Source organism: Perca flavescens, chromosome 22 (assembly GCF_004354835.1).
Source record: "Perca flavescens isolate YP-PL-M2 chromosome 22, PFLA_1.0, whole genome shotgun sequence".
In the NCBI taxonomy this organism is placed as follows: Eukaryota; Metazoa; Chordata; class Actinopteri; order Perciformes; family Percidae; genus Perca; species Perca flavescens.
The window spans coordinates 26,935,381-26,959,377 of NC_041352.1; the positions used below are offsets into that span (position 1 = coordinate 26,935,381).

At 45.4% G+C, this 23,997-nt stretch overlaps 1 protein-coding gene across 1 annotated transcript in view; it reads left to right on the forward strand.

The window, feature by feature from the left end:
• Positions 1 to 23,997, forward strand: part of dnah5l (dynein, axonemal, heavy chain 5 like) — a 119,540-nt gene that overhangs the window by 84,261 nt on the left and 11,282 nt on the right. Inside the window, exons 68-92 of the mRNA XM_028570014.1 lie at positions 323 to 444; positions 960 to 1,189; positions 2,004 to 2,162; positions 3,202 to 3,358; positions 4,370 to 4,515; positions 5,019 to 5,153; positions 5,638 to 5,739; positions 5,862 to 5,975; positions 7,032 to 7,199; positions 9,856 to 9,960; positions 10,903 to 11,016; positions 11,969 to 12,145; positions 12,736 to 12,930; positions 13,146 to 13,301; positions 14,051 to 14,233; positions 16,016 to 16,186; positions 16,280 to 16,531; positions 17,485 to 17,611; positions 17,716 to 17,837; positions 18,513 to 18,662; positions 19,738 to 19,902; positions 20,351 to 20,568; positions 21,159 to 21,214; positions 22,828 to 22,949; positions 23,712 to 23,862. Of these exons, the coding sequence (XP_028425815.1) occupies positions 323 to 444; positions 960 to 1,189; positions 2,004 to 2,162; positions 3,202 to 3,358; positions 4,370 to 4,515; positions 5,019 to 5,153; positions 5,638 to 5,739; positions 5,862 to 5,975; positions 7,032 to 7,199; positions 9,856 to 9,960; positions 10,903 to 11,016; positions 11,969 to 12,145; positions 12,736 to 12,930; positions 13,146 to 13,301; positions 14,051 to 14,233; positions 16,016 to 16,186; positions 16,280 to 16,531; positions 17,485 to 17,611; positions 17,716 to 17,837; positions 18,513 to 18,662; positions 19,738 to 19,902; positions 20,351 to 20,568; positions 21,159 to 21,214; positions 22,828 to 22,949; positions 23,712 to 23,862 (3,797 nt within the window). The remainder of the gene's footprint in view (positions 1 to 322; positions 445 to 959; positions 1,190 to 2,003; positions 2,163 to 3,201; positions 3,359 to 4,369; positions 4,516 to 5,018; positions 5,154 to 5,637; positions 5,740 to 5,861; positions 5,976 to 7,031; positions 7,200 to 9,855; positions 9,961 to 10,902; positions 11,017 to 11,968; positions 12,146 to 12,735; positions 12,931 to 13,145; positions 13,302 to 14,050; positions 14,234 to 16,015; positions 16,187 to 16,279; positions 16,532 to 17,484; positions 17,612 to 17,715; positions 17,838 to 18,512; positions 18,663 to 19,737; positions 19,903 to 20,350; positions 20,569 to 21,158; positions 21,215 to 22,827; positions 22,950 to 23,711; positions 23,863 to 23,997) is intronic.

The following is a 23,997-nucleotide window of genomic DNA, read 5'->3' on the forward strand; positions in this document are numbered from 1 at the left end:
TTGGTGTTGGTGCAATCGAGCAACTATCCAAGCACATAGTAAGTGTTAGTTTAACTGAAACTCAACACCCGCAGACACAAAAACGTACACATAACTGTGTCTGCTAACTGCCGCAAAACTACCATAAAGACACACACAATGACCTGAGATACATTCAAGACAACCACAAAGATACACGACTACAAAGAGATGCCAAACATCCACAAAATGACCAGAAGAAGACGCCAACGCCTGAAACGTAAAAAAGGAAAATTGTGTGTGTGTGTGTGTGTGTGTGTGTGTGTGTGTGTGTGTGTGTGTGTGTGTGTGTGTGTGTGTGTAGGTCTTACAGCAGCAGTAACCTGCTGGAGGATCTGAAGACTCTGTACCGTCTGGCTGGTCAGCGGGGGAAAGGAGTCACGTTCCTCTTCACTGACAACGACATCAAGGACGAGGCCTTCCTGGGTACCCGCTGGCCTCCTTAAACTACTAGATCAGGATTTAACAACACACTACGTGCCCTGAAGGCAGCGCGGTTGCAGCCATGATAGTAAAGAGTCGAGTAGTGTGTGTATATATATATATATATAATAATGCCCGAGGAAGAGGAAAGGTCAATCCTGACTCATCCTTTGGAAACATCTTTCCAGTAGTTCTCTAGTTTGAGCTATGTTGAGCTTTGTTGTCATTTACTGTTGTCACTTTCTTTTTTTAAACATACCTTCAATTTGCTCCTCTCCCTCTATCCTCTCCTTCTCCCACTGACCTCTTCCTCTCGCTCTCCCTCTTCCTCTCCCACTGTCCTCTTCCCTCTCCCCTCCTCTCTCCTCTTCCTCTCTTCTCTCCTTCTCTCCTCTCTCCTCTCCCTCTCTCCTCTCTCCCCCTCCTCTCCTCTCCTCCTCTCCACTCCTCTCCCTCTATCATCTCCTCTCCCTCTCCCCCCCCTCTCTCCTCCCCTCCCTTCCCCTCCTCCTCTCCAGAATACATGAACAACGTGCTGGCGAGCGGTGAAGTCTCCAACCTGTTTGCTCGTGACGAGCTGGATGACATCACTCAGGAGCTGATTCCCGTGATGAAGCGGCAGCAGCCTCGCCGCCCTCCGACCTCCGAGAACCTCTACGACTACTTCCTGTCTCGGGTACGGAGCAACCTCCACGTCGTGCTGTGCTTCTCGCCCGTCGGGGAGAAGTTTCGGACTCGTGCTTTAAAGGTAAAACATCTAGCCACGACACTCTCGGTATCTTGGGTGAGGAGAGAGAGGAGAGGAAGTAAGTTTATTTGATTAGGACAATGAACATTAATCAACATTTCTGTAAATGCGCCAGTGTTAGCCAGTCGGCTAATTTTCAACTGTAGTCCTAGTATGCATGTCTTTCATGGGATGAGAGGAGAGGAGAGGAAAAGGGAGTGGAAGAGGAGAGGGAAAAAGGGAGAGGAGAGAGGGAGAGGACAGGAGAGGGAGAGGAGACACAAACACAAACACACACACACACAGGTTGGTGGCACTATCTTTGTGGGGACCCATCATTGACATAACACATCCCCTAGCCCCTTACCCTAACCTTAACCATTACAACTAAATGCCTAACCTTAACCCTTACTCTAACCTTAACCATCACAACTAAATACCTAAACTTAACCCTTACCCTCACCCTAACTATAACCTAATTCTAACCCTAATCCTAAAACCAATTCTTAAACAGCACTTTATAGTTGTAGGGTCCAGCATTTTGGCCCCACAAAGCTGTTGGGACCCCACAGGTCTTAGAACCTTCATGCAGTGTGGATTTTACCTGATGAAGGTCTAAGACCGATACGTTGTATTTTTCTAAATAAATGATTGCTCGTGTAATGGTCAGCGTGCGGGACTTTCTCTAAGACATACTTCCCTACATAAGAAAAAGAGAAAGTGTAACATGAGAAGTCACAGATGAAAACAGATGAGATGGATTTGTGTGATGTGCTGAAATGTGATGATGTGTGAGGGGTTGAACATGCGTCTGTGACCTATTTGCTCTGAGCAGTTCCCGGGCCTGATATCGGGCTGCACCGTGGACTGGTTCCAGCGCTGGCCTCGGGACGCCCTGGTGGCCGTGTCGCAGCACTTCCTGTCCCAGCACCAGGACCTCCGCTGCTCAGAGGAGGTGAAGCAGAGCGTCGTGGTCACCATGGGAGCCTTCCAGGTAATGCTCGTTGCAGGACCAGGTTTGTTTATTAAAGGGGCTGTAGGTAGGACTGTGAGGATCCAGGACTTAGCCAAAATATTTGAATAACAACTTCTCAGTCCCTCCCCCCCTTTCTGCTTAAGCCCAAAACGGTCTCCTAAGCCCCTCCCCCCACAAGGGAGAATGAATGCGTGTGCATGAGCATTGATAGACACGCAGTTAGACATCCCCCCCATGGCCCTGATTGGTGCATCTGAACAGTTAGACGCCCCCCCATGGCCCTGATTGGTGCATCTGAACAGTTAGACACCCCCCATGGCCCTGATTGGTGCATCTGAACAGTTAGACACCCCCCATGGCCCTGATTGGTGCATCTGAACAGTTAGACACCCTGACCCTGATTGGTGCCCATGGCCCTGATTGGTGCATCTGAACAGTTAGACACCCCCATGGCCCTGATTGGTGCATCTGAACAGTTAGACACCCCCATGGCCTTGATTGGTGCATCTGAACAGTTAGACACCCCTCCATGGCCCTGATTGGTGCATCTGAACAGTTAGACACCCCCCATGGCCCTGATTGGTGCATCTGAACAGTTAGACACCCCTCATGGCCCTGATTGGTGCATCTGAACAGTTAGACACCCCCCATGGCCTTGATTGGCCCTGCATCTGAACAGTTAGGCCCTGATTGGTGCACCCCCCATGGCCCTGATTGGTGCATCCTTGATTGGTGCATCTGAACAGTTAGACACCCCCCATGGCCCTGATTGGTGCATCTGAACAGTGAAACACCCCCATGGCCTTGATTGGTGCATCTGAACAGTTAGACACGCCCCACTGGCCCTGATTGGTGCATCTGAACAGGGAGATTTTTGCAAATCTCACTACAGGCTGTAGGTGGTTACCTGCCTCATGTAGTTCTACTGGAACATAGGGTCAGTTTCAGCAAATATGACAGAAAGTTATAGTTTTATAAGGCTTACCTACTGCATATTTTAATCATGAATCATGAGTTTTATCAGCTGTACTGGTGACCTCGCCTCCGTCCTCTGCAGGACCTGGTGGCGGAGAAGTGTGCCGAGTACTTTGAGCGCTTCCGGCGTCAGACGTTTGTGACGCCCAAATCCTACCTGTCCTTCATCAACAGCTACAAGGTCATCTACGGCGGGAAGATCGCTGACGTCGGCACGCTGGCCGAGCGCATGCAGACAGGTGAGGACGGAAACAAACAGAGAGAGGGAAGCCACAGAGAGAGAGGGAAGATCATGTCTTCGTCTCCTGTCGCCTCCAGAATATCTCATTCTACTAAGAACATTAGTGCAGCGCATTCGGAATAGTGTCCCAATCTGGGTTTTTACCGCAGTTTGCAACAGTTGGGATAGTAGTAGTAGGGATACACCGAATCCAGATTTTTGGGGTTTGGCTGAACAGGGCCGGCCCTAGACTTTTGGGGGCCCTAAGCAGGATTTGGTTTGGGGACTCTCCACATTGTAACATGTTGCCACTGCACTTGGCACTAAACCAACTTGTGTATTGTAAATATTAGTTCAAGCACTCATAATGTACAATTACGCATTTAAAGACTAGTGTGAGACCTATTAGCAGCAATACTATCTTTAAGTAGCTCTGTTATGAGCTCTATTGTGGGACATTTCAAGCACTCTTGGGGGCCCTCTGGTAGCCACGGGGCCCTAAGCAGATGCTTAGTTCGCTTATGGCTCTGCGGCTGAATACCGAATCCTCCTCCCATCCTCAGTCCATGAACCCAGTAAACACATGAATGAAGTAAACAGGGACTGTCCTTGCTGTACCTGAAGTTGCTGCATTCTGGCTGCTGTCTGGAGATTCCTACATGCACAACTCGTATTCTTTCAGATGTTTGATACCAAATGTTGTAACAGCGGCCATGTTGTGTATAGTTTAGGGTCCTCGCCACCACCAGACCAATCGGCATTGAACAGATTGAACATGTAGCTGGACTTGAATGGCCTTCTTTTGACTGAAAGTACTGCAAAACTACACTTTTTTTGCTCACGAGTTCCATTTCCGCTTTCTCACAGCCTGCTGCATTGAACGGCATTGTTCGGCAGAAACCCAACCCCCGTCAAAAAGCCCAATATTCAGCCGAATCGGAAGCCGAATCCTGGATTCAGTGCATCCCTGATGTAAACATAGTCACTGAGAATAAGGTGGTGAATGTGCTGTTTGTGTTGTTGTCTGCAGGTCTGTGTAAACTGATGGAGGCGGAGCAGTCGGTGTCTCAGCTCTCGGAGGAGCTGGTTCTGAAGGAGCAGGAGCTCGCTGTGGCCTCCCAGAGGGCAGATGAAGTCCTGCAGGAGGTCACTGCGAAAGCTCAGGCCGCCGAAAAGGTCCGCGCATGACACATCGAGAGGCCTCTTTTACCAAAACGTTGTGCGGTTTCCTAAATATAAAGAGTTAATCCAGGAATGTGAGATTAATGTCTAAGCCGGTGAAATGGTCAGACCATCCTCACCCAGAAAACAACCGTATAGGTCGATTGTGCAGCAGCTTATAACAACCCATATTTACGTTTCTTGTTAGGCGGCGCTGTCTAGTGGCAGTAGTAATTATTATATGGGCAAATAAGGCAGTGAGGTGTCGAGGTATAACATATATAAAGACAACGGACTATCACTCAGGAGATTGGGTTTGTGAGGAACAAAAAGTTAGTCACAAACTGTCACTTTTTGAAATTAACAGGCTTTTATGGACCTTAATAATAGTGATGCATTTTATTTATGTATGTATATGTTTATCTATAGCTCTCTTTACAACACTTAAAGACACTTAACCAATACACAACTTTAATCTCTCTCTCCCTCTGTCTCCCTCTGTCTCTCTCTCTCTCTAGGTGAAGCAGCAGGTGCAGAAGGTGAAGGATAGAGCTCAGCTCATCGTCGACGAGATTGAAGCTGATAAAACATCAGCTGAATCCAAACTGGAGGCTGCAAAACCAGCTCTGCAGGCCGCAGAGGATGCACTACAGGTCACACACACACACACACACACACACACACACACACACACACACACACACACACACACACACACACACACACACACACACACACAGGAACGCACACACACAATCAACAATCTTGGGTTTTCCCATGACTGCCTCGCGTGGTTCAGTCACTACTTCTCTGATAGGGTCCAGTGCGTTAAATCTGAGGGCATGTTGTCTGGACCAAAGGCTGTCTTCAGTGCTATTCAGCACTCCTTCCAAAACCTCCATTTACTTCTAAACTCAGAAAACACACACACACAAACACACACTGGAAGGAACGCACGCTTGCATACACACACGCAGGAAAGCAGGCACACAAACACACACACGTTTTATATATATGTAAATATATATGTATGTGAGTATTTTTTATGTGCTTTCTTTTGTCAAAGCACTTTGTAAACTATTGTTTTCATAGTTGTTGTTAATATAATGTGTGAATAATCGTCCCGTATGTCGGCAGACGATTAAACCGGCCGACATCGCCACGGTGAGGAAGCTGCAGAAGCCCCCCCACCTCATCATGAGGATCATGGACGCCGTGCTGCTGCTGTTCCAGAGGAAGGTCACTGAGTCAAACATTCACACACACACACACACACACACACACACACACACACACACACACACACACACACACACACACGTTGAGGCGACTCTTTTCACACTGACCTCATGTTTCCCCAGATTGACACGGTGACCGCGGACCCCGAGCGGCCGTGTCCACGCCCTTCCTGGCCCGAGGCCATGAAGCTGATGCAGAACTCGGCCTTCCTCAGCATGCTGCTCAACTTCAGCAAGGTAACACACAGAGACACACACACACACACACACACACACACATACCACAGACACGCACACACACACACACACACACACACACACACACACACACACACACACACACACAAAGAGACACACAGATACACACACACATACACACACACACATACCACAGACACGCACACACACACACACACACACACACACACACACACACACACACACACACACACACACACACACACACACACACACACACACACACACACACACACACACACACACACACACACACACACACACACACACCACAGACACGCACACACACACACACACACACACACACACACACAGAAAGAGACACACAGATACACACACACACACACACACACACACACACACACACACACACACACACACACACACACACACACACACACACACACACACACACACACACACATACCACAGACACACACACACACACACACACACACACACACACACACACACACACACACACAGACACGCACACACACACACACACACACACATACCACAGACACGCACACACACGCACGCACACACACACACACACACACACACACCACAGACACGCACACACACGCACACACACACACACACACACACACACAGAAAGAGACACACACAGATACACACAGATACACAGACACACACACACACACACACACAGACACACACACGCACAGAGACACACAGACACACACACCACAAAGACAGACACACACAGACACACACACACACACACACACACACACACACACAGAGTCACACACACAGAGTCACACACAGACACACACACTTTACTGTAGTGCTCCTTTGGTATTTAAATCCAAACTTCATCGTGTGCGTGTGTGTCTGTGTGTGTGTGTGTGTGTGTGTGTGTGTGTGTGTGTGTCTGTCTGTGTGTGTGAGTGTGTGTGCGTGTGTTTGTGCGTCTGCATGTGTCTGTGTGTGTGTGTGCGTGTGTGTGTGTGTTTGTTGTGTGTGTGTGTGTGTGTGTGTGTGTGTGTGTGTCTGTTTGCTGTGCAGGACTCCATCACAGCGGAGGTGGTGGAGCTGCTTGCTCCCTACCTGGACATGGACGACTATAACCTGGAGTCGGCCAAGAGGATCTGCGGCAATGTGGCGGGACTCTGTTCCTGGACCCAGGCCATGGCCGACTTCTTCGCCATCAACAAGGAGGTGCTGCCTCTGAAGGTACGTAGTAGAAAACTTAGGCCTTAGTGGTCCCCTAATACTGTATCTGAAGTCTCTTTTATATAGACCTTAGTGGTCCCCTAATACTGTATCTGAAGTCTCTTTTATATAGACCTTAGTGGTCCCCTAATACTGTATCTGAAGTCTCTTTTATATAGACCTTAGTGGTCCCTTAATACTGTATCTGAAGTCTCTTTTATATAGACCTTAGTGGTCCCCTAATACTGTATCTGAAGTCTCTTTTATATAGACCTTAGTGGTCCCCAAATACTGTATCTGAAGTCTCTTTTATATAGACCTTAGTGGTCCCCAAATACTGTATCTGAAGTCTCTTTTATATAGGCCTTATAAGGTGGAGGGTGGGGGGGTGTGGTCTTGACCAACTGCCACTTTGCTCGTTTGAAAGCCATGATGTCTCTCTCTCTAATGGGTGGCCCAAATTCTCTCGGTGGGCCAAAGCAGAGAAAGGGGAGGTAACCTTGCTCCTTATGACCTCATAAGGAGAAGATTCCTGATTGGTCCATCTGAGCTTTCATTTTCTCAAAGGCAGAGCAGGATACCCAGGGCTCGGTTTACACCTATCACCATTTCTAGCCACTGGGGGACCATAGGCAGGCTGGGGGGACTCATATTAATGTTAAAAAAACCTCATAAATTGAAATTGTCTTGGAATGGGACCTTTTAAGGCTTTCATGGCTTGTGGTACAAAAGACAATTTGGATCTGTTCTTGGTCAGAAGGTGTGAGCAGAAGGATGCCTAGATGGCTGTAGTTTAAAATGAGATGCCAGGGGGTGTGTGTAGTCACATACAATGTTTTTGGCCTTTCTCACCAGTCTGTCTTTGTAAGTGTGTTCAATGCTCGGTAGTGTTATCCCAAGTAACTTGCTGGCAGTTGTAACTGTTTTTCCGATTGACTTTTTCTGTGTGGTATTTCCGAACCAGCACAAACTGGGGAGTCTCTCTCGGCGATAAAAGTTCTGATTAGGAAACATAAACATAATCCCGGTTATTTAATAGGATTCCTTATTGACTTCTGGAAGGATGGATGCTGGATTGATTGGGTTAAAACAAATCAACAGTGAAAACACCTTGAAATGTGAAATTTCCCTTCAAACCTTTTACGTTTATTTTCTTTCCATTCAGAACAGACAAAATAAGTTTACTTGCACAAACGTAACACACAAAGTAATCATTCCTCTCGAAATACTCTGTTGTAATTGTGATTAAACTTTGATTACAGTTTTTTCCGATTGCTAAACGACAGTGGGCACAACTGGAATCACATGTGCAAAACTCAAACTCCAGTCTGCACTACCAACAGTCACCTGAGCTAAACAGTTCACATCAGCTGCAAAACAGGCTCAGTGCAGCCAAACACTATGCACAATCCTCACTGAGATAACACACACACACACACACACACACACACACACACACACACACACACACACACACACACACACACACACACACACACACTGTCACTCAGAACACACTGAGGGTAAAAACACTAGCATCAAACACCAATACACAAATTACACACTTTTTCATCTTTACAGTTTGAACAATTTGAGTGACTTGACACTACTTGATAGTTTATTTAAGGAAAAAATATAGATTGTATAGCATACCAATTTTTACATAAGGTAAAAAAGAAGGAATGAAAATCAGCAGTTTTCTTCAATAAAATATTTTGTATCTAGTAATTTATGGAATTACTGGGGGAAAACAACTAAAGGTCCATACGTAACAGTACCAAAGAATAGTGTGACTAATCCTGCCTCTCTCCAGCATCATGTGGCAGGTTTTCTTCATCACATTAGATGTCTGCATCATCTCTAAATACTAATGAATGTGGTGTTTCTATTGCTTTCACCTCCATTACTTTCTGAAAAACAGTAAGAATGCAGTTTTACTATTGTAAAGATATAGTGTTTTTCACTTTTTTTTATAGCTGTGTACATAACCTCAGACATCTTACCTGGACATGTTGGTATCTTTGCTCTTTTACCTGTTTCTCTCAAACAGTACAGTGTAGAATTGTTTCATTCTTATTTGGTGTTTGTTTACTAAAAAAGACTTTCTGATCTTTCTCTGTATAAATACCATATATGTTCACTAACTAGTCTAAAATAAGACACTTGCTTAGGCTTTCAGCTAAAACTCCAATCAGCAGTGTTTGATAGGCACCAGACTGAAATCTATTCTGTTTTGAATGTGTGGTTCACAGTTTTTTCAGCAGTGTGTTAGCATTTGAACAAAGTGCTGTAAATCTACAGTGTTGTGCACGTTGTGATTAAAGTCATGGGATAAGTGTGTAGAGTTTTGAAAACTGTGTTCAAGCGATGAAAAACGAACTAGAGTTTGGTCCCCATGAACTGCTGCTGTGCAGACTGGAGTTAGAGTTTTGCACATGTGACTCCAGTTGTGCCCACTGTCGTTTAGCAATCTTAAAAAACTGTAATTACAAAGCCCTACACGGATTAATTAGGTGTGTGTGTCTGTCCTTGTATGTGTGTGTGTGTCTGTGTGTGTCTGTGTGTGTCTGTGTGTGTGTGTGTGTGTGTGTGTGTGTGTGTGTGTGTGTGTGTGTGTGTGTGTGTGTGTGTGTGTGTGTGTGTGTCTGTCTGTCTGTCTGTCTGTCTGTCTGTCTAGGCTAACCTGGCCCTGCAGGAGGCCCGTCTGGTGGTGGCTCAGACTGAACTCTCTAAAGCTCAGGAACAGCTGGACGAGAAACAGCAGGAGCTGGACACCGTGCAGGTCAAACACACGCACGCGCACGCACGCACACGCACGCACACGCACGCACGCACACACACTTTCTTTTCCTTTGTCCATGGAAACCTGTTTTTGATGCTTCTGTCAACTCTATTTATAGGGCAACTTTATTGTTTAGTTTTTTCTTTCAACCTGGTTGAATTCCTAATTCCCTCGTTTAGCATTGGTGTCTAAGGAATGTGTATGTAACCGGCAGCCGTAAACTGGGCTGCAAAGTTCAGCGTCACTCAGCGTCCACTAAGAGTTCTGACAACATTATGGAAAGGATCCCTACAAAGACAGACCTTTAAAACCTCTTTAAGACCTTTCAATTTAACCAGAAACAGCTCTGAAGTCACTAGCACTATAGAGCCATTATATCTCCACCAGACTCCATGTAAATAATCAGGACTTTTAGCATGTATAGAGCCAGCATATCTCCACCAGACTTCATGTAAATAATCAGGACTTTTAGCATGTATAGAGCCAGCATATCTTCACCAGACTCCATGTAAATAATCAGGACTTTTAGCGTGTATAGAGCCAGCATATCTCCACCAGACTCCATGTAAATAATCAGGACTTTTAGCATGTATAGAGCCAGCATATCTCCACCAGACTCCATGTAAATAATCAGGACTTTTAGCGTGTATAGAGCCAGCATATCTCCACCAGATTCCATGTAAATAATCAGGACTTTTAGCGTGTATAGAGCCAGCATATCTCTACATGTAAATGGGTGAATTAAGGGTTTATTTCAACCAAACAGAGTGGTGATTGTTGGAACAGTGGAAAGATGAACCAAGACGGCTTTTGGTAGTTTTTTTGAAGAAATGTTTCAAAAACCTTCTCAACTCCATGCATTTGATTTTTGTCATTGTCAAGCATCTATAATATTTTTCTCCTGTTAGTATGTTTAACTAAGCGATGTGGCCTGAACTTTAGGCGCTTTACGACGCTGCCATGAAGGAGAAGCAGGACCTGGAGGACGACGCCCAGGCCTGCCGTCGCAAGATGTCCAACGCCACGGCTCTGATCGGCGGGCTGGGAGGAGAGAAGGTCAGCCTTTTACCCATAATCCACTCATCCATCTTACCATCCATCTTACCATCCACCCACCCATCATCTTACCATCCATCTTACCATCCACCCACCCATCATCTTACCATCCATCTTACCATCCACCCACCCATCATCTTACCATCCATCTTACCATCCACCCGTTAGGCCTGCACTTTTCCTGCGATATATATTGCAATATGAAGAAACACACACACAGACACACACAGACACACACACACACAGACAGACAGCACACACACGCACACACACACACACACACACACACACACACACACACACACAGACACGCGATCACAGACAGACAGACAAACAAACACACACACACACACACACACACACACACACACACAGCCACACTCACAAACACACACACACACACACAAACAAATATACACAGAAACGCGATCACAGACAGACAGACACACACAAACACACACACAAACAAACACATAGACACACACAGACACACCACACACACAGACAAACAAATACACGCACACACACACACACACACACACACACACACACAGAGACACACACAGACGCGCACACACACACACACACAAACAACGCGATCACAGACAGACAGACACACACACACAAACACACACACACACACACACACACACACACACACACACACACACAGACAAACAGAGAAAAACAGAGACACAAACACACACACAGACACACACTCTAAAAGTATCATTTAGGAACCGGTCTCAAAGTCATGGTATTGGTATCAGTACTGAACATTTGTAAGCGATATGCAGCTCTACCACCATTAAGGCATCCAACCCTGGTCTCTCTCTCTGTCCTGGTCTCTCTCTCTCGGTCCTGGTCTGGTCCCTCTCGGTCCTCTCGGTCCTGGTCTGGTCCCTCTCGGTCCTGGTCTGGTCCCTCTCGGTCCTGGTCTGGTGTGTTTCAGGTCCGCTGGACCGACAGCAGCGCCGGGTTCCAGACGCAGATCAAACACCTGGTGGGGGACGTCCTGCTGGCGGCCGGCTTCCTGTCCTACGCCGGGCCCTTCAACCAGGAGTTTCGGAGCCTGATGCTGGAGCTGTGGAAGACCGAGATGAAGGAGAAGCTCATCCCCTTCAGTCCTGTAAGCAGGGTTCAAACTGTGCACCAATCTACTAGCCTAATGATGGCAAAATATTGTTGCAGTGGCTTATCATCATCATACACCTTAAGACTTTAGCTAATGTTAGAAATTAATAGACAATTATCAATCAGTCAATCAGACTTTATTATGTAGCACTTTTCATACATGTTAATGTATACACGCATAACAAGGTAACCACACACACACACACAAAGATATCATTCATTCATTCAAACCTTTATTTAACCAGGAAAAAACTCCTTGAGATTACAAATCTCTTTTACAAGAGGGTCCTGGCAAGTGGCAGCAGCTTGGTTTCAATAAATACAAAGACACTAACGAAATAAAAACATAGACACACTTTCTCTCATCATGTTCAAACACCAATGTCATCATAAAGAAAATCTGGGTCCTAAATCAATTTAAAAACAATGACAGACAGACTGCCTTTCTGCAAGGTCTTTTAGAAAGCCTTTAAAAGAATAAAGTGAGACCAACTCCTTCAACTGTAGCTCATTCTGAAGCTGATATACACACATAACACGAGCTGAACCCACCTGGGGAAATGATGTAACTCTGCTCTGCTGCAGGACTTGAACGTGATTGGTCTGCTGGTGGACAACGCCACAGTGAGCGAGTGGAACCTGCAGGGTTTACCCAGCGACGACCTGTCCATCCAGAACGGCATCGTGGTGACGAAGGCGTCCCGCTACCCGCTGCTGATAGACCCCCAGGGCCAGGGCAAGACCTGGATCCAGAACCGAGAGAGAGACCAGCAGCTGCAGGTAGAGACACAGACACAGGAAGTCCAAATTTGCTTTCCATAAACTGTCAAAATAAATAAAGACTTTTTTTTTTTTTTCAACCAAAGATTATTTGCGCTGGTCTGGGGGGCATGGATCTTAAAAAAAACTGTTGAAAGGGGGAACATTATTGAAAAAAGCTGGAGAACCAGACTGGTCTAAGGTGCTTTCCTGATTGGTTGTTGTCTCCGTCCCAGGTGACGTCTCTGAACCATAAATATTTCCGTTCCCACCTGGAGGACAGTCTGTCTCTGGGGCGCCCCCTGCTGCTGGAGGACGTAGGGGAGGACCTGGACCCCGTCCTGGACAACATACTGGACAAAAACTACATCAAGTCTGGATCAACTTATAAAGTAGGACATTTCTTCGTTCTCCTACATGGACTCTGTTATATAAGCTCTCTACATCAAACTATATTCTTATTTAACCCTTGTGTTGTCCTTCGGGTGAAAATTGAAAATTAACTTTTTTTGGCGCTTTTTTTAATTCATGGTCAATAAACGTAATTTATGACATTGTACCAAATTTTTTTGTTAAAAAAAACAAAACAGAAATGGGCGCCTGGGTAGCTCACCTGGTGGAGCGGGCGCCCATGTGCAGAGGCCCAGTCCTCGACGCAACGGGTCAAGGTTCGAGTCCGACCTGCGGCCATTTGCTGCATGTCATTCCCCTCTCTATCCCCCCTTTCCTGTCTACAGCTGTCCTGTCTAAAGGCTAAAATGACCAAAAAATTATCTTGAAAAACCCCCCCGCCCCCCATAAATTAATTATTTTGACTAATAGTTAATATCACAGGAGGTTGAGTGAATCACAGTTTATGTCAAAGTTTAGTCGGGATGCTGTTTTGAAACCATTTAACTTTAAAATTGAATAAAACACTCAAAACTCAATGGAAGTAATCATTAATTTTACCTGGGAAGAACGTTGTATCCATACAATGTGCATCCCAGTTATTTTTGTGCAATGTGGTTGAACGAAACCCATATTTCTGATATTAAAAAACTTTTAAAACTGGTCAGATTTGACCCGAGGACAACACAATGAATGAATATGTATGTAAGAGAACCCATACCGTGCCACCAGTTAATGTGCCTCTGTGCAGGTGAAGGTAGGAGATAAAGAGGTGGATGTGATGAAGGGCTTCACCCTCTACATCACCACCAAGCTGGCCAACCCGGCATACAGCCCCGAGGTCAGCGCCAGGACGGCCGTGGTCGACTTCACCGTCACCCAGCGCGGCCTGGAGGACCAGCTGCTGGGACGGGTCATCCTGCTGGAGAAACAGGTACCTGCCCCGGGGCTAATGGTTAGCTGGGTAACTAGCTAAGGTAGGTAAGTAGGAAGGTAGCCTGTTAGTTAGGTAGGTAGCTAATTAGGTAGATAACTAGTTAGGTAGGTAGCTAATTAGGTAGATAACTAGTTAGGTAGTTAGGTAGGTAGGTAGATAGATAGATAGGTCGCCCGTTAGTTAGGTCAAATAGGAACCAAATTGCCCCTCGGGGACATTAAAGACATTTCAACTTCAACTTCAGGTAGGTAGGTAATTAGGTAGATAACTAGTTAGGTAGATAGGTAGCCCTTTAGTTAGTTAGGTAGGTAATTAGGTAGATAACTAGTTAGGTAGGTAGGTAGGTAGATAGGTAGCCCGTTAGGTAGGTAGTTAGGTAGATAGGTAGATAGGTAGCCCGTTAGTTAGGTAGGTAGCTAATTAAGTAGATAACTAGTTAGGTAAATAGGTAGCCCTTTAGTTAGGTAGGTAGGTAATTAGGTAGAAACTAGTTAGGTAGGTATGTAGCCCTTTAGTTAGTTAGGTAGGTAATTAGGTAGATAACTAGGTAGGTAGCCCGTTAGTTAGGTAGGTAGCTAATTAGGTAGATAACTAGTTAGGTAGATAGGTAGCCCTTTAGTTAGGTAGGTAGGTAATTAGGTAGATAACTAGTTAGGTTAAGGTTAAGGTACTTTATTTGTCACATACACGTACATGTAGCGAAATTGCATTTAACCCATCCCTCAAGGGAGCAGTGGGCAGCCAATCACAGCGCCCGGGGACCAACTCCAGATCTGAGCCAGTGCCTTGATCAAGGGTACTGACTGGAGAACCTAGTACATGTTTTTTTTGATGGTGGGGGAAACCGGAGCACCCGGAGGAAACCCACGCAAACATGGGGAGAACATGCAAACTCCACACAGAAAGGCCCCAGAACCACCTGGATTCGAACACAGAACCTTCTTGCTGTTAGGCCAAAGTGCTAACCATTGGGCCACCATGCTACCTAGTTAGGTAGGTAGGTAGTTAGGTAGATAGGTAGCCCGTAAGGTAGGTAGTTAGGTAGCCTGTTAGTTAGGTAGGTAGGTAGCCCATTAGTTAGTTAGGTAGGTAGGTAGATAGGTAGCCCGTTAGGTAGGTAGGTAGGTAATTAGGTAGGTAGGGGCGGAGCCAGAGGTTGTAAAAACGTATTTTTTAGACCCTTCTGTCACTTTTTTCAACGCCTTTTTAGCGACCACAAATTCAACAAATGTAAACCCAGCCTGATCTGCTGGTGATTTGATTCTCTTATCTATCCTGTAACACAACGACGATAGAGAAGCGACCAAGCAGCTTCTTGTTTACATTAAAAATGGCGGCCACCGAAGCGCAGCAACCTGTTGATGCCGCTGTCGCTGCTACGTCACCGGGATCGTTGGTCTGATTGGTTGAAGGACTATCCAATAGCGTACAGAGTCATTTGAACTACGCCCGTTGATCACGCCTCTTGTGCGGTAGAAAATCCAGAGCAGACTCCCCAGACTAATGTTCAATCTGAAAAGATTGAGCTTGGTCTGGTGATAGCCAGACTACAACAAATGTTGAGCATGACTGATGTTCCCTCCTGCCACCCAATGAGAGGTCTGATGTCTCTATTTCTAAGGTCCCTAACACAGGATCGGCTGCTGCAATGACTGAGGGGAAATGAAGTTATTTTAAAACCGTTAAAGATTCAGGAGAAACCATTTGTAGGCCCCCAGCCCTAACCATCTGCATAAGATCTGAATGGTCCCCCCTGTGTGTCTCCCCCCCCCTCCCCAGGAGCTGGAGGCGGAGCGAGTGAAGCTCTTAGAGGAGGTGACGTCCAACAAGAGGAAGATGCAGGAGCTGGAGGACAGTCTGCTGTTCAGGTTGACCAGCACTCAGGGGTCCTTGGTGGAGGACCAGTCTCTGATCGAGGTTCTGAGGGTCACCAAGACCACCGCCCAGGAGGTACTGCTGTCTGTCTGTCTCTGTCTGTCTGTCTGTCTATGCTCAATGTATGTCAACTAAAGACGAACAAAACAACGTTGTCTTTTCCTCCAGGTGAGCGAGAAGCTGTCGGTCGCGGCGGAGACGGAGGGGAAGATCAACCAGGCCAGGGAGGAGTACCGGCCCGTGGCCACCAGGGGCAGCATCCTCTACTTCCTGATTGTGGAGATGTCGCTGGTCAACGTCATGTACCAGACGTCTCTGCGCCAGTTCCTGGGGCTCTTCGACTCGTCCATGCAGCACTCGGCCAAGTCGCAGCTCACCGCCAAACGCATCGGCAACATCATCAACTTCCTCACCTACCAGGTGTGTTCAAGGTCCGTCTGACCGTACTCCTGTGCGTCCCTGTGTGTGTAACAAGCATAGTGTGCACACGCTGTGCACGAGCCTAGGAGCATGTTACTAATGCTCTGTTAAAATAACAATGAAATGCTGCGTTATTGACTTTAGACCAGGTTTTTGTTGGTCAATGGCGCGATCACTTCCCGCTGCCTCAAGATAGCAATACTCCCAGAATGCACCTGAACACACCTCCCTGTAAAACCAGCACGCCCAGAATGCACCTGAACACACCTCCCTGTAAGACCAGCACACCCAGAATGCACCCGAACACACCTCCCTGTAAAACCAGCACGCCCAGAATGCACCTGAACACACCTCCCTGTAAGACCAGCACACCCAGAATGCACCCGAACACACCTCCCTGTAAGACCAGCATGCCCAGAATGCACCTGAATACACCTCCCTGTAAGACCAGCACGCCCAGAATGCACCTGAACACACCTCCCTGTAAGACCAGCGTGGGCCACAGATGGGCGCAGGTGCATTTGCTATTTAAACGACGTGGGAGCTGGACAGGAAACTAACAACTGGGTCGGTCTTAAACTAGCAAAGACACTTGCGTCGGGCTTTGCTTTGCTTTGCGATGCGCCGCGCCAGGTGCAGGATAGGGCCCGGTGACTTGGACATGTGAATAAAATAAAAGCACAAAAGCTCTAAGTTCCGAGCCAGCGTGAACCAACTCCACGTTTTGAGTGCAGCTTTACTCTTTCCGGTTTTACGTTTCTCAATAAAAGCCCAACTTAAATTCACTCTGAGCATTTCACTAAAGAGGAAACTATGTGCTCTGGAGGAGAACAACAGTCCGTTCTGCACTGGTTCTTGACAGCGCTATTGGAGAGTGAAATGATGGAGCTCCATTCCTCCAGCTTCCTGTTGGAAGGTGTAGCTGACTTAGTACCTGTTTGTCCCTCCGTCAGGTGTACTGTTACACAGCCCGGAGTCTGTATGAGGAACACAAACTGCTCTTCACTCTGCTGCTGGCTCTGAAGATCGACCTGCAGGCCCGAAACATCTCGCACCCCGAGGTGCTCACCTTCGTCAAAGGTAAGGTACCACAACCATCCTCTTCCTCCTCCTCCTCCTCCTCTCTCTCTCTCTCTCTCTCTTTTCCCTTTTCATCTGATGGGGAATGCTGTTTGTGCGTGTAGGTGGAGCCTCCCTGGATCTGAACTCTGTAGAAGCCAAACCACGGCGCTGGATCCTGGATCAGACCTGGCTCAACCTGGTGCAGCTGTCCAGCCTGCCGCCATTCACCCAGATCCTGAGCCAGGTAGAACCCAAGCTCACTCACGTTGGAGCAAGTAGAACCCAAACTCACTCACGTAGGAGCAAGTAGAACCCAAACTCACTCACGTAGAAGCAAGTAGAACCCAGACCCACTCACATTGAAGAAAGTAGAACCCAACCCCACTCACGTTGGAGCAAGTAGAACCCAACCCCACTCACGTTGGAGCAAGTAGAACCCAAACCCACTAGGGCTGTGTTTGACTGAAGAAATTCTTAGTCGACTAACACTCGTTCAATTGTATCGATTAGTTGATTTAATCGACAGATCCGTAAATCTGAGTTTCTCCGCAAAGAGTCACACAAAAGGATGCATATATTGAATAAGATAACGTCTCCTTTGCATATTTAAACACATTTCAGAAAACGTGTAATACAACAAATAACTGCCTTAATGAAAGTAATCAAAGTAGGTTTCACGGTGATATCTATTAGGTAAAATGTCAACCCTTAATTCTTGTGTTTACCAGAAATGTGCTCGTAAGTTTCTTGGAAATAAGTCATTCAGCATGAAAAAAGCATCAAAAATGACTAATGGACTAAAGAAATCTAAGTTGACTAAGACCAAAACCACCGATTAGTCGCCCTAAAACCCACTAACGTTGGAGCAAGCAAAGCTGGAACATGTAGACCTACAGACGTTCTGTTTCCTTGTGTCCAGGTGAGCCAGAACGAGCGTGCCTGGAGGACGTGGTTCGACCATCCGACGCCGGAGCATGCCAAACTGCCCGATGGCTACGAGGAAAGGCTCGACACCTTCCGGAAGCTTCTGCTCATCCGGAGCTGGTGTCCCGACCGAACCACCGCTCAGGTCTGACTGCTACACATAAATCACAGCAGGGCAAAACTAGCTAAGACAGAGCTTAGTTAGTAGCTCCTACGCCACTTCATACTCTAATGCTTTCTGCTTAGGACATGTTTACTGTTTACTTTGTCTCGTTCCCTACGGTGTAACGCCAGCACTCTACTTCTCTCTCTCTCTAGTTTCTTCTGTGTATAGTTTTTTTTTATATTTTCTCACCTTATTTGCACTTTTGAGACATTTTTGTGCTGCCTTTTAAAACCTTTTTGTTGCTTATTTTTGACGTTTTTGTCATGTTTTTCAACAAAAAAAATGTCAATATTTTTTTGTTTTTTAATGCCTTTCTAGAGTTTTTTTTCCTACTTACTGAGTTGTTTTTTTTTGACTATTTTTTGAGGTTTTTGTCGCCTTTTGAGTATTTTCTCCAGAAAAAACAGATTGAGTTTTTCAACATTTCTCCAACATTTTTGTTGCGTTTCTCAACAAAAACATTGACAATATTTTGAAATTTTTAACGCCTTTTTTATCAAAATAAAATGTTTAAAACAGCAAGGCCTTTCTAAGTCTAATTTTATACATATACAGAAAATGACACTGAGAAATGCATCAAATGTGTCATTCCACAAAATAACTCAAACATTTGATAGGAAACTGACCACAAGATGTTTCATACAAAGAAAGATAAAGCTTCTTAGGCTGTCTAGTTTGATAATTATGGAATAGTGAATTGTTAACAAAAAAATATCTGAAACCATGGGATAAATCTGTTTTTGTTTTATTGTTTTAATCCCAAAAGTACACGTTTGAGTTATTAATTAAACTGGTTCCCTACGGTGTAATGCCAGCACTCTAGTTCTCTCTCTGTCTAGTGTCTTCTGTGTATAGTGACTTTTACAGGTCCTTTTATATTTATTTACTCACCTGATGCACTGTTAGGACTGCATCCAATTCCCTTGTACGATGACAATAAAGACTGTTTAAGACTTAAGACTTCTAAGCCGACACTCTCGTCCTCTACGGTGTAATGCCGGCCCTCTGGCAGCGAGAATGAAACAGCGTGTGTGTATTTGTGTGTGTTGACCAGGCGCGTAACTACATCTCGGACTCTCTGGGTCAGCAGTACGCTGAAGGTCTGGTTCTGGACCTGGACGCCATGTTGGCAGAGAGTGACAACAGGACACCGATGGTCTGTCTGCTGTCGATGGGCTCGGACCCGACTGAAAACATAGAGAGGCTGGCCAAGAACAAGGTGAAGGAATGCTTGGGGTATTTAAGTACAAGAAATTACAATAGATGGAAGAGGAGATGATGAATTAATAAGGGAAAGAGAGGAAGATTAGAAAATAAATATATAGAGATCAGTTAATGCATAGCCGGCCCGACCCATAAGTGAACTAAGTGGCTGCTTAGGGCCCTGTGGCTACCAGAGGGCCCCAAGAGTGCTTGAAATGTCCCACAATAGAGCTCCTAACAGAGCAGGTCTATTGAAAGATAGTATTGCTGCTAATAGGTCTCACATTAGTCTTTAAATGTGTATTTGTACATTATGAGTGCTTAAACTAATATTTACAATACACAAGTGCAGTGGCAACATGTTACAATGTGGAGAGTCCCCCAAACCAAATCCTGCTTAGGTCCCCCAAAAGTCTAGGGCCGACCCTAAGTTAATGGATAGAAACGCTGCTCTCTACCTGCAGGGGGCGCCGTGCCGTCCCATCTCCATGGGGCAGGGCCAGGAGGTTCACGCTCGCAGGCTATTGGCCAACAGCATGACGGACGGCGGCTGGCTCCTCCTCCAGAACTGCCACCTGGGACTGGACTTCCTGGACGAGCTGCTGGAGACGGTCACCGCGGCAACGCCAGAGAGCACGCACAAGGGTTTCCGCGTGTGGCTGACAACCGACGTGCACCCCAGGTAACCACACACACACACACACACACACACACACACACACACACACACACACACACACACACACACACACACGTTTGTTTTACTATCTTTATGGGACCCACCATTGACATAATGCATTCCCTAGCCCCTTACCCTAACCATAACCTAATTCTATCCCTAATCCTAAATCCAAGTCTTAACCCTCAAACAGCTCTTTAACCTTGTGGGGACCAAAATGTTGGACCCCACAAGTATACTGTAGTCCCCGGTTTTTGGACCCCACGAATATAGTAAAACAGGAACACACACACACACACAAATACGATTCACATGATAATTATGGAATTGCTAACAAAATAATATCTGAAACCATGGGGTGAATCTGATTTTTTTTATATTGTTTTAATCCCAAAAGTACAGGTTTGAAGAGCGTTGATATTGAATATAACTGGTGCTCTTGGTGCAGCAGCTTTGGAGAAGGTTGCTAATCTAATTCACTTTTTAGCCGTCGCAGCGTTCATCGAACCAGACCAGATGACATGCTGATGATTTACCAGGAATGGAGTTTGTACTGAACATCTATAATGCCAGCTGTGTGTTTTTGTGTACAGGTTTCCCATCACCTTCCTCCAGTCCTCCATCAAGTTCACCAACGAGCCTCCTCTCGGTAAGAAAAGTCTTTCATAGAGTTCTACAACTTCAACCTTGTTTGTGTGATTGGGTGTGCAGCAGATATATAAACACATGAAATACACATACTGTACATTTACACCTCGCGCTGCCTCAGCAGAGCAGGAGACACCACCCAGGACAGCTCCCACCCCGGCTCTGATCTGTTGGACCTGCTGACCTCAGGGAGGCGCTAGAGCTGCATCAGAACTAGGACCAACAGATTCAACTACAGTTTCTTCCCAAAAGCCATAACCACTCTGAACTCACACATGCACAGTCTTACCCCCCAACTCCTGGACTTTCTTTTACCCACCTACTGTACAATATTTAATATTTACTACTATGATAATATTAATAATACTGTGCAATTCCATTACTGTGCAATATCTGTATACTGTGCAATATCATTACTCTCATTGTCCAATATCTATTACTCATTGAATATGATCACCACTATTGGGCAATATTCAAATAATGTGCAATAACACACACTGCATATCACACTGTATATAAAACCATATTTATTTATTTTGTAGATGTTGATGATATAACGTCTCAGAACGGTGAACTTTACTGCCCTGTTTTTAAACTACTTATTTTATATTCCATGTTACATTTATTTTATGTACATGGAAAGGAGTTGCTTTTAATCTCATCGTACGTGTGTATAGTGACAATAAAAAAGAATTCATCATTCAATAAATACGAGGTATACACACAGTGGAGGGGGGGGGGGAGTAAAAGCTATTTCATGCTTCTTGCGTTCAGCGCGGAACAACAATCTGTGACATTGGTCTAGTCTTAAGAGAGATCGCTGCAGTCGGCAGCAGAGAAACAAGCTACGATGTGAGTTAATAGGACGATTGTCCAGCTCGTATTTACCTTCACAAAAGTGCTAATTTTGCCACTGACAGACTCAGATTAATATTCTACGTGTCTCACAACATTATGGAAAGGATTTCTAAGGAGGTCGTTTCTGATAAAAAGTAAGATCCTTTTTTTAAAGATAAAATCATCCGTCAAGTTGCGTTGGTTTTATTTCAGTTAGCTTAATAGCTGGTTTGATTTGCATTGAGAGATGATTTTATGGAAGGTACACCATGCCAATCTCTAGGTATGGTGAAGGGTATGTGATGATGTGGGGGGGCTATTTTAATTCCAAAGGCCAAGGGAACTTTAGAATTCATCAGGATGCATTGTATCCTGGATCCATGAAATAACTGGCCTTTAAAAATAAAAGTCTGCCTCCCTCTATGGGAATTTAACATAGGGGTGGACTGACTTATGCCCCCTGTATTTTAAGGAAGAACATTTATTTATTTACGATACATTATTCATTCACAAAGAAAATTTGTGTCCTTAAAGGCTGGATTTTTCCAAATTTTTTTAATTAAGGCATTAAGATCAATTTCCAAAAGATAATTTTTTTTATTCCTCTGTTTAGTCAACTTTAGCATGGGTGTGTAAACTTATGCTTAGCACTGTATCTTCATCCTCAGCTTCCCTATCCTTCCTGCCTGCTCCCTGATATATTTACATAGTCACATTTTGGGCTTCTGGTCCTATTTACGATTGGTTTAATCAAACGCTCGTATCCGTCTTCATCAGGGATGAAAGCCGGTCTGAAGAGGACTTTCGGTGGCGTCACGCAGGACCAGTTGGAGATCAGCAACCTGCCTCAGTGGAAACCTCTGCTGTACGCCGTGGCCTTCCTGCACACCACCGTACAGGTCTGTTCACCGTCTCTCCGCTCGCTCTGAGCTTTAAAACTCCACAAAATGATGATTCACCTCTGGCAAAAACCTCATTCAAATATTGACTACAGAAGGTTTAAAGCAGGGGGGGTCAAACTCAACTTCACTACGGGTCAAACTGGAAAATAAGAATTACATGAAGGGCCAGACATGTAGAGGTTATTGACATGCTTAATTTAATCAAAACCGTAAAATATCTTTGTAATAATTTTTTGTATTCATTTTTCGTAAATTTTGTTGCATTTTAAAACTTTTTTTGTGGCTTTTTCCAACATTTTTGTCACTTTTCAACATTGTTGTCGCTTTTTTTAAAACTTTTGTCACATTTTGTCGACATAAAGCCCTACAAAAGTCTGCAAAAAAGTTCCCTAGCCATCTTAGAGTTTAGCAAATCAAGCAAAACAAAGATTACATTTTAAAAAGCAGCCGACTCACCGCTACCTGTTTTACAGCCTGAAGATGAAATCTCTCTGCTGCTTCTGGGGGAATTTCCTAAAGTCTGCAAATCTGCCAAATTCTGCTTTAAGTGCAGTTACAGTTTCCCGTCTTTTTGGTTTGGCGCACAACGAGGGGGGTCAAAATCTGTGAGGGGCCTTGAGTTTGAAACGTTGTTTAAAGTCTCTGCAAGATGATCACCCTGGAAATGAATTGAAATGGAAAGAAATGAGCCTAAGAGCTGAATAATATGATTTGAAAATAATTCTTTTTTTTGTTCCTCTCTCTTCCTCTTCCCGCCAGGAGCGCCGTAAGTTCGGTCCGCTGGGCTGGAACATCCCCTACGAGTTCAACCAGGCAGATTTCACCTCCAGCATGCAGTTTGTGCAGAACCACCTGGACGACCTGGACTCAAAGAGAGGAGTCAACTGGAGCTGCCTGCGCTACATGCTGGGTCCGTCTTCTTTAAAGTGCTCATATTATGCTTTTTGTATTTTTTCCTCTTCCCTTTATTGTGTTATGTATCTTTTTTGGTGCATCTTATAGGTTTACAAAGTGAAAAAGCCCAAAGTCCCCCCCAAAGGGACTT